The 11,916-nt window shown below is 27.6% G+C and overlaps 1 protein-coding gene across 1 annotated transcript in view; it reads left to right on the top strand.

Annotated features, from left to right (window-relative positions):
- The window catches only part of LOC142318350 (terminal nucleotidyltransferase 4B-like), a 66,704-nt gene extending 55,418 nt beyond the window's left edge, over positions 1-11,286 (top strand). The window contains exons 7-9 of the mRNA XM_075354939.1: positions 1,063-1,216; positions 3,995-4,151; positions 10,471-11,286. Coding sequence (XP_075211054.1) covers positions 1,063-1,216; positions 3,995-4,151; positions 10,471-10,739 — 580 coding nt within the window. The 3' untranslated portion in view covers positions 10,740-11,286. The remainder of the gene's footprint in view (positions 1-1,062; positions 1,217-3,994; positions 4,152-10,470) is intronic.
- The last annotated feature ends 630 nt before the right edge of the window (positions 11,287-11,916 follow it).

Genomic DNA, 11,916 nt, shown 5'->3' on the forward strand with positions numbered 1-11,916 from the left:
TTTTTATTTTAGAAGTTAAAAAATTTAATTGTCTTTTTGTTCCTTATTATTTATATCAAAAGAATTTATCTAGATGACCTAGGTATATGTAAAGTGATATATCTATGGTTATTATATTTTTCTGATAATTAATTAAAAATTGGTATGTTTACATTGAGCAATAATAATAATTTACACATACCATCAGATGGTTAACAAAATATCTTAAGAACTGCTTGTGTAAATCATCTGATTCACTGTAGGTTAATTACCAACCAAATGTAAAAATTTTTTAAGAAATTACTGTGTTATTTTGATTTATTTCAGCGATTGAAAAAAATATTCAAAAACATTTTTACATGTACTAAAATTGTTAGTAGAGTAAGTTTATGAAAATATTTTATAATGTTAAAATAACAATTGTATCATTTTGATATGTTTAAAAGTAATTTTGTGTTTATAAAAATAGTTGTTACACATTTTTTTAGTTGCAGTACATTTTTTTAGTTGCAGTTTTGATAATTTGTTTTGCATAGGCTGGAATTCTATTGATTTAGGTTGATATAAAAGATATGTCAAAAATTTGCTTTTTTAAATATACACATTCTATTTTTTTTTTATGATGTATAGAAAAAATTTTAGCAGCGGATTTAAACCACCAAAGTAGATAAAAATCAAATTTTGCATCAACAACATAACGATGATTTAATGTATTGAAAACATCTAAAAAAGACCGTGTGATTTTGCAATAAAAATGTCATGATAAAATTATATTAAGAAGAATCAAACTTTTGGTTCAAATTTATTGTGTGTATTTAGGATGTGTTTATTTTATATTATATAACAAATTTTCGTATATTTTAACATTTGTATGTTCATAAATATTAAAAATATAAGACTACATTTTAAAAACTTTTTTTAAATTTAGATTATTCATGAAATTAAAATATTTATTAAATATACTTTGCCTCATTGATTTCTAAAATAACAGAATAGTTTGATGGATTGTGGGTACTGGCACTTTACCACAATAAATTCAAAATAATGTCATGATTTTCTTAATATCAATTTTTTTTCTTTCAGCATATTGGGACGAATAATTCTTGTAACTGATAAAGTTGTGCAATACAGACAATGGATAAAACAAAATTTTCCTTGTAAATGCAATCCTCCTGGCTCTATAAGCACATCTAGCGGAAGTGATGGATCGTTATCATCGTTTGGATCTAGCGATTCAGTCAGTGTTGAAGTTTACTATATATATATTTTTATGTAATAAAATAATATATAATTTATATTGTTTAAACACATGATTTATCTGCACTGTATAAGAATAATCAGTATTTTCTTATCGTTTTCAAACTGATGATTTGTAGTTAAAACTGATTTCATGAGCTATTTATTACAGTGTGGTTGTATTAATGAAGTTAGATACTTTAACTTCATAATAAATGTCTAGCTGCTAAGTTCTTCATAGAAATGAAATAAAAGGTATATTCACTTACAATCTGTAACAGTTGAATTCAAATTTTATATGAAGATTTGACTAGTCTGAATCATATGGCTACTCATAAGTATTCAATTTACATAAAATGTTAAAACTTCTATAAAAAGGTATGATCTAATTGACTTCTGTTATTACTTTATAGTTTTAAGTTTTCTAATAGTTTTTGGATAAATTTATTCAATATGATGGACTGTAGAATCATTGAAAGCTAAGGGTTCTTGTGAGGATGATTGTGCATCTCCATACGACCACCCACTTCTTTGCGTAGTAATGATTGAAAAATGTCTTAAACATTTTCCCTTATATATTTCAACTCTTCATTCATATTCATCAATGAAATAATTTATTTTCTTATAATTCTATTCTCATGTAAACAGACTGATCACGGCGGTATAGCCTAGTAATATTCAAAATGGCTCAATCCCACTAACATACTACAGTTACATTAGTTGTATTATACTGAATATCTGAAAATTATCTGAACAATTTTGATATTAAGTAAATAATTTACTTAAGATATAAAAACAGATTGTATGAATTTAGAAACATTAAAACTGAAAGTTTTTTTTTTACGTGTAATCAAAGACATTCAATGTGTGCACCATTAGTAATTTGCAAAATATCCAACCAATAATCAATTTCATGCCATCTTCATTGTGACATATCCACATCTATGAGTTCAGGTGCATTAACAATCTGCTCTTTAGGTCATCAGTATTCACAACATGATTTTTGTATACATTATTCTTGATGAAACCCCATAGGTAAAAGTCCCAAAGGGCTGGAAAAAAATATGATGAATAATCTCCACTTTTTCATCTGATGTTCTAGACCTGTTTGGATTCTTCTTATTTTCAATACTGTTAGTTTCTTTAAATTTATCATATCATGAGCAAATACTTGTTTTAGAGTAGCTCTAAATTATAAAGAGTTCTAAAATTGCATTGAACTTGTGTGTCCGATTTTGTTTTAATAAACCACTCTATGCATTGTACTTTTTTATCTGTGGATTCATAGCAACTGATGAATGCAGTCACAGTGCTTCTAGTATTTGCAGAGGGAAACTTTATGAGTTACATTTTAAACAGAGTCCTACCATTCATCAATAGGACTATTACTTTTTTTTTTTCTAATAAGACATCAAAGTTGTTCAGATAATTCTGTCAGCTGGTAAATCATTTATTTTTAATGTATTATGCTACTTACATTATCTGTCCAGATCAGTCAAAACTTTGTAATGGCTATTTATTTTACATGGTGTTAGTTTATTATATACATTTATTATTACTTCTTTAATTTCTTTATTATGTTTATTTATGATTACAAGTTCTTTATTTTCATGACTTGTTTAAATGTTGCTGATGATAGATAAATTAATTGTATTAAGAATTAGCCATTACCGTTTAAAGGATTATTTTTGCAGATTTTAATTTCATTATTTTACAGTTAATATTAAAACGTTTTCACTGTACAATACATATAAATTTTATTAATTAGGTTTAAGTTTAAGATTTAATTATTTTTTACTGTTTGATTCCTTCCAATGATTCCATCCATTGATTGGCAAGATTCATCTGTTGTTTCTGAGTGTTTTTCATTAATTTGTATATCATTGGATTGATGATCCTGCCCGTTCCTTCATTTCTTTTTATACTAGCAGAATGTAATGGATAAAATTTTTTCAGTTCTTGACCAATATTCTGTCAATGCCTTTCCTTCTTAGATGCTTTACTTTGCTCATTTTAAAAGTTTCATTATTTAGTGGTCCCATTTGATCTGGCCCCAGATAATCTTAAGAGTACAATGATACAGAGAAAACCTTCATAGATTGAATAGTCTCTGTTTGTACTCTGTGATAAGGTGCATTGTTTGCGACTATGAAACCTTCTTTTGGTAATAGTTGTATTACTTTTTAAAACCAATTTTTCCATCCATTTCTCTGTGATAGACATCAGGAGTTGTTTTGCCTGTTTACAATAAAACTGTCATCACTCTCATTGTGAACAATAAGCCACCTTCCTTTTCTAGAATTAGATCTTAATCCAGTGATGAGACCATTCAAGAATGTTTTCTTGGCTGATTTTATTGTTATACAACAAGCTTTTGCAGTTGTTTGATTTTCATTATCAATTTTTCATGGTAAAATTTATTTTAACCTTTTCCACTTGTTTTTTTTTATTTTTATATCCTATTTTTAATATTCTTGGAAACTAATATATCAATCTCGGCCCTTCTCCCAAGGCGTCCGTGATGACTGCTGTATAATTTCAGGTATATAAATAAATCCAATTTTATCACACTTTATAGACTTAGAAAGAAAATCTAGGTCAGTACAAAGCAATTCTTTCAGTTCAGATATTTATGTAATCTATTCATCACTCAACAGTCATGGCACAATCTTAGCAGTATTTCTCATGTTGCCACAATTCTTGTGATATAATTCCATTATATGTGCCATAATATAATCTCATGAATGTGAGAAATTTCATCAGTGGATTTTTTTTTTAGGATTCAGAATCCGGTGACTTGTCAAGAGGAAACTCATCAGTATCAAGACAGCGTGATGGCATGTCAAATACATCTTGGCATCATCACCATCATCACTTCCATAATAATCACAACCATCACCATCCACCTAGACAAATATCTCCACCTCAGCATCAAGGTATGAATCCATATAAAATTAGTATCTTTTCATACTGGATTTTTCTTGAGGGTCCCAGAAGAAAGGATTCAAACTTCTGAAACTGATTAAATCTAGGAAGTAAATAAAAAAGTCAAACACATATTTTGTGTCATTTCATATTCATCTGTCTTTATATTTTTTAAACAAATGTGCATAATTCAAGAATGGGTTGAGATGGGCTGAATGAAAGTGTACAAGCAAAACACCAGAGGAATATGCTGATGCCAGTATTTTTGAATAAATTGAGTTTTTCTATAACTAAAAAACTAATTAAATTTTAATATTGATTCGAATCAGTTCTTGTGCTAAAGTTATCAAATACCGAGCTTCATAGTTTACTCTACTAGGAGGAACCAGTACGTCTCGCTGCTGATTATTCTCTAGAATCTAGATCTTCAGCAACTTTTAACAAGATTAGTTCTCAAGAATTGTGTAATGTTATTGCTTGAGCCAAGGCTTGAGGAGATTTCTTTTGTTTTAGACAATTTCTCAGTTCATGTTTCAGTTATAGGGTCAGTTGAAAAGAGAATCGTAAAGAAAGTGTTCATTGTAGTAATTGAATTTAGCCAAGATAAAAAGAGGAAGCAGAGGCACCTTTGAATTTTGACCAAATACAATGACCTGTAGTGCCTAATGACCATCTATTAAGCCACCTTCTCACAGATTACATTGTAGCATAACGTTACACCCATAGCCAGAATAAGTACAGCATGCAAACTGAAAACAGTGTTTTTGCTAACAGTAGTGGCACATTTTCTTAAATTAATCTAGCAATTACTTATCTCATGCTAATTAAATAATTGAACTCTTCAACTTTTGCATTTGTCAGAAGCAGTTTTTTTATTTCATTTGAAAATGATTTGATGATATTAGGATGTATTTCTTGGCATCTTTTTTTTAATTTATTAGAGCAGGCCAACTTCTGACTACTGTTAGTAGAATTACATATAATGATGGACATGCAGTAATTTTTTTTAGAATTGAATATTACAAGAAATGAATGCTTGTATTGTTTATTAAGATAGGGTGATTATTATGCCCTTGTCACCATCTAATATAGAAAGGGTAGATCTTCGCTCCCTTCCTAGTGGAAGTTTCTTTTGTAAATCCTTTAATAATTGCAGTATAGCAGATTCCATTAGGAGTAATCAGATTTAAATCCTGTGTCTGCAATACAATTTTTTTTAATACTCTACATCATTTATTAAACTATTCATCTTTGTTATTAATAGTTTAATTTTTTTGTGTTTTACCTAACATGGTTAAACAATAATAAAAAATATATACTATAAATTGAAAATAAACTTCACAATTAGGAAAAGACATGAATAGTTGGAAAAAAATTCTTTATTTGAAAATCAATTAACCTTTATGCTGTTCATTAATTTTCAGCTTTATACATTATTGATTGCATTATAGCCAAAAAAGAGTTTTGTACCCTTCTTTACATAATGAATACGTATCTGTACTTAATTTGCTTTATTATTAAATAATTTTTATTAAAAAAAATTTAAAGGATGAAACATTCCTCTAAAAATCAAATACACAACTGTATTGAATACTCATCTTACAAATGGTAGTTTTTTCTTGTTTAGTCACGTTCAGAGTTATTATGATGTTAAATAGAACAAATGATTCAAGATAAATTGCTAATTAAGAAAGATACAAAACGTTAATAAAACTTTTTATACACAAATAAATAAAAATAAACACTTAATGAAAGTTATACCAGGTTCTTATATAAAACTGAATGTGATTAAAAATATGTAGTATTTTTAAAACAAAAAAAAATAATTTTTTTACACTTAAGAATAAAACATCACTTTATACACAATAACAATGTAATTGTGAACAGGTGATTTTTTTTTTAGAAGATGTCATACATCACAAATCATAGCAAGGTGGCACCACATTTGAGAAAACTAATTGTTATTCTGGTTAACCAAAATTTATAATTGAATAAAGCAACAAAAAGGAAAAAAATTGTAGTAGGGCTGAAATCAAATTAAGCACTTGGAGAGATTTCACAAATTCGTCTAGTCCAATAAATGGAGAAGGGATTAGAATAATCAGATTTTATAATAATATATTATTACCTCAGGTTTAAATAAAAATGTAAAGTTTTAACAGTCATTTTTGATTTAATAAGTTTAATAATTGTAATATTCTTTATAAAAAAGTTTGCATTATAAATTTTTTCATTTTGTTTATAGATATATAAAGAAATAAGTTACAGTACATTTTTGAAGATTGTAATTCTTTTTTTTAAGTTCTTTTGGTATATTTGATGATTTGTTAAAATGAGCATTTTTAGGTACATTTAAAAATGTTTAATACAGTTAACTGAAGATTTTGTTATTTGATTATATTCACAACTTTGTATTTGTGTTTATGTGCATTGTCAAAATCTTGTAATAATGAAATTAATTTAACAACAGCTGAACATTGTTACAACTGTGATTTCCTTAACTCTAATTTCATGATATGTTGTTGTAAGTTATTCATACTGGGTTTATTACAGCCTTTTAGTGATGCTTTAAAGTTGTTTAGAAGGGAATTTTGTTTTCTTTCTTTTGGTAATTATTTAATTTATTTTTTGTTTCTATTTTAGGTTTGTCTATTTCTTTTATTATTTTGATTTTTATTTCCGTCTTCATTTAATTTTGTTGGGTTTATTTATGGTTTATTTTTTTATTTTGAGACAAACAATTCATCCTTTTCAATTACAAAGCTTGTTTAATTACAATCAGTGAATTTTTCAGTAGAAATATTTTCTAATCCTTATATTAGTCAAATATTGTTTTCACAAATTGTTATTATAAGGCTTTTTATAAAAAATAGAAAATATTTACATACTTTTTTGTTGGCTGTATTGGATATAAGATGTTTGTTCTTGTTTTTTAGGAATCATATCATATAATTTTGTATTCACACTAATTAAAAATAGTATGTATATAAATAAAAGTGTGATTAACCAATATGGACCATATACATTGCATTGTACAGAGTAAAATGTACTCATTAATGCAGTAATGAATCAAACATAGTTTTATCATGATAGTGCAGTTCTTAATTCTCAAATATTTCTTATTAATATAAGACAAAAATATATTCGGTTTTGGAAACTTAGTTCTACAATAGTTATGGCTGAACAGAGAAAATTATCATTTTTAAAGATGTAAATTATATATTATATTATATTATACATATATTTTTTCAAAATAGGAACTTCTGAAACAGCCTGGCATACAATTACTATTACTATTATGCAATAAGCAAAATATCCATGTATTTTTCTCTCGCTAAATTTATCTCATAAAAAATGAATACATATCTATATAAGGTTATCTTCTGGATTAGAAAATAAAAAATTTTCATCACAGAAATTTGAAAAAGTATCTGACTATATAGGCACTGGAAAAAAATTGCTTTTCTACATACAGGTTTGCTATCCCTAATTTACTCTGATGTACCCTTGTGACTTCAGACACCAAAAACATTAGTCCTTCCATCTGCTGGCTACATTTTTTATAAACCTCTTTTGGATTGGCTACCATTTGTATTGTCACATTTGTCATGACCTCCTGTTGCCAAATCGGGATCCTTTTAACAGCATCTTCAGCTTGGAAAGCAACTAGAAATCTTAAAGTAGCTTTGTCAAGTGAGTAAGGAGTCTAGTGAACCTGAGAAATATCTTGTTTGACCAAGAAATTCTGTGTATGACAATGGTCAGCTGCATTATTGTTATGCAATTGCTATTTAAGTGATTCACCATTACAGTGATCATCTCTCATGCTAAACTGTGTCAAAAGGCAACATAGAACTTTCAATAGGTACTGTTTGTTTACAAGGCCTCTGGTGTGTATTTTTGATTTGTTAGTAAAAAATTTAAGTCAGCAACATTTTCACCTTCTCCGGTTGCTTGCTTTCTTGGTTTTGGGGATGACCGACAACTGAGCTTTGGTTTCTGGGTTGCACCTGTACACCCACGTTCATCACCACTTATAACTTTTAAAGAAATTAGATCGTTGTTGGCATATTCCAGCATGTCTTGTGCAATGTCAAAACAAGCCTCTTTGTGTTCAAAAGGGAGCTTTAGCACAGATTTACAGTCACTCTGTGCATGCCCAAGATCATCTGTAAAAGCGTGTGTACAGAACAAGTCCTCAGATAGTTAGCCGATGATTTTCCATTATCAGTCAGACTGTTTTCATTGTTAATGAAATTTGGATTTTGGCTTATTAATGGCCTATATACACTTAAGTTTGGCCATTTTTAAAACACTTTTACCACTCTACAACACAGGTCAACAATGAAAAAGTTGTTTGAAAACTAATAACGGGTTCTTAAACTTTTTGAGTACTGGTTTCAGGAAAAATAGTCAATAAATTCCATCACGTATCATTTTTTCACTAAATCAATTTTTTTAGTATTCTAAAAATTGATAATCAGTATATTTTATTTTTAAAAAGTTGAATAAAAAATTAGGCCTGTGTTAATTGTTTTCATACTTTATTATTAGTTTTATTATGTGGAATGAATACAAGTACAAGTAGTGTACATAATTTTGGTTTGATACAGTAAGTTGAGTGACTAAATAGATGATGTAATATGATTAATTAAAGTGACTTCATGAGTAATTTTTGTCGAGCTGAGGTGATTACTTACTCATTCTTACTTCCCTTTTTGTACTGAAATAAAAATAAATCTGATGCAATTAGAACATTATGTTGAAAGTTTTGTTAGTGTTAAATAGTAATAGTTTTGTAAACCTTCTATAGTGTTTAAGTTTTCTTTAATTTTTTGAAGTTATTCTTATTTGTCCTGTCCTTGTGTTTTTATGTTTTGAAATGGCTGTAAGGGGTTGTATTAATTCACCTAATAACGTCTGTTACATTTACGGGGAGTTTCTTGTGAAGAAACAGCAAAGAAATATTACAGACTTCGTTAAAAAAGTGTGGTACACCTATTTTGGGGTAAAATTTGGTGACGAAGATAAAACGTGGGCCCCTCATACAGTTTGTTCTGGTTGTATGGAAGAGCTATGCAAATGGTAAAAGGTGGAAAAAATCACTGGTTTGGCATCTTACCTCCACATCACATCAAACTGGGATTGATGAAACAATTTGTCTCTATTTAAAGAAGAAGACTGTTTTAAATAAATGCCATAATTTTCCACAACTGTTAGAAGCCAAAGTGAAAGAATGCATTTTCACTGGTCTAGATATTTGTACATTTTTTAAAGATGAAGTCAAAATTGAGGACATTGAAAAAGAATGCTTGGAAAGCATATAAAGAAATTTCTTGGAAACAAACAATGAGGACCCAAATTTTAAGTGTATAGTGGAAAACACGGTAGTGAAATTCCAAGACTTGGGTTGTTCAATTAGCTTGTTGGTGCATTTTCATATTGGTTACTTCCTCGAGAATCTTGATGCTGTAAGTGAAGAACAGCGTGAAAGATTTCACCAAGATATAAAGGAAATGGAACGCAGATATCAGGGAAGGTGGAATGTGAACATGATTGCAGACTACTGTTGGTGCATTCACAGAGACGATCTGCAAGCTGACTACATCAGAAAATGTGGCCTGAGAAGCATTGAAAAGAAATGAAAAAGGCAGTACAAGCCTTTGTAAAGGTAAGAATATCTAAAAAAATCCTTTCTTTAAGTCCTGTTACTTTAATTAAAGGTTTTCCATGAGGAACACATATACTATATGCCTTTTTTACTTATTCTTTTTTTTTAGTATTGTGAAAAATTCTTACGTCGAAAAAAAATGGTGGCCATATTTGAAATTGGCGCACGTAAAAATCAGTTACCAGATTACAAACAACTTTCAAATTCCTTAATTTTGTTGACCTGTGTAATCTGTGTAACTTCTATACCTTCATTTCCAAAAAGCCTGCATAGTCTTACAAATTATTTTGCTTCGAGTATAACCAAGCTTTGGAAAACATGATGCAATAACATTGTTCAATACATTCAATCATGTACAAAATAAAAATGATCAAGAACCTGCTCTTCCTCTTTCCTTTCAACTTCCTCTTTCTATGGGATTAAAAAAATCATGTTTGTGTACTAAGTACTAGTACTATATTCTCCCATGTTTACTGCTCAGATTCAAATACTTTTCAAGTAAAAAGAATAGGTCTGATACTTTTTGAACAGACCTCATTTGTGAAATTGTTCAAAAACTAATAATAAAAAACAGTTATAAAATTACATTGAATTAGTGTAATTTTACATTTAAGTAATTATTTTATGAAATAAATTAAACCTATTACTTTTTTGTTCAGGTACTATGAGAGGAAATCATCCTTCAAATGTACCACCATTGATGCATCTTCCTGCAGCTAGTCCTCATAATATGCAGCAGTCGAAGAATAATAATAATAATAATAATAATAATAATAACAATAATAATAACAATAATAGTAAGCATTATTCAAATCAAAATGGTTTTCAACGAACCTTTAATAATCGTAAACGTGCTCATAGCCGTGTGTCTGTAGATACTAACAGGAGGAAACCAGAGGGACAGTCGACAAATATTAATCAACGGTAATCTTGGCTGTTAATGTTTTGTTAGTTGAATTTTTTTATTGTTAATATCACGTGTATGTGCGTTATACATTGCCATTGCCATTGTTGTCGTTATAGTCTTCATTTGTTCGTTCATTCTCATGCCTACTCTTTATCGTTGCGTAAGTATGTCGCTGAATGATAATTATTGTTAATATCGTTATTATATATTATATAATTAATGGTTGTATATAACATGTAAATATTTATTTATATTTATATATTCGTGGAAATATGAGAACACTGCGCATATAATATACTATCCTTATTTTTATTATTTTTTAATGTTATTAAACGTAAATAAATATTTTAAATTGATAAACACTAAACAATTGAATGTTTTGTAATTTTAATTAATAAATGATAAGAAGGTAATGCTTATAATTAAAAAAAAATGTTTAAAAAAAGTAGGATAATTGTTTAATTAAAATAAAAAAAAAGTTTTACTTTATTTTATATCTAATGATTACGAAAGGACTACATCATAATTTATCTATATCATTAGTGATTAAGATCAAACAATTTGCATATGTGAATAAAATAATAAAAAAAATTAAAATAAAACATAAATAAATAATATTAATAAAAAAAAAATATGTATTAATATGTGACATATTTGTATATAGGATTTTTTTTTATAAGTAATTATACATTTTTTAATATTATTGAAATATTTTATTTAGTTCATTTGGTTTGATATTTAAAGCTATTATTTGTACTTTCATTTTGATTATTAATGAATTATATTTTTAATGAGTTAAAAAATTTACTTTTATTTTAGCATAAACATTACATATAAATTTTTTTTTAATATTTAATTGTGAGTGTGATGTTTATTTGTAATTTTTGTTTACATTTTACATTTTTTTTAAGCATATGAGATGTTGCATTATGGAAGCTGCAGGTTATTGTGGTTCATTGTCAATAATTGCATTAGTAATTAAAGATTCAGAATCAACCATTTACTTGTACAGCTCTGAATACCAGTTTTCTCTGGCAATTAATGATTGTCATATCACATTTTTTTATAGAATATGTGCTTCTACAATCATTGTCAAACTCAATTAAAAATTACATGTTAAAGTGAATTATAACTAAAAACTGAAATTTATTACAGAAAATTCATGAATCATATGTTACAGACATTGATAATTAGTTCA

The sequence above is a fragment of the Lycorma delicatula genome, chromosome 1, assembly GCF_047948215.1.
Source record: "Lycorma delicatula isolate Av1 chromosome 1, ASM4794821v1, whole genome shotgun sequence".
NCBI lineage: Eukaryota > Metazoa > Arthropoda > Insecta > Hemiptera > Fulgoridae > Lycorma > Lycorma delicatula.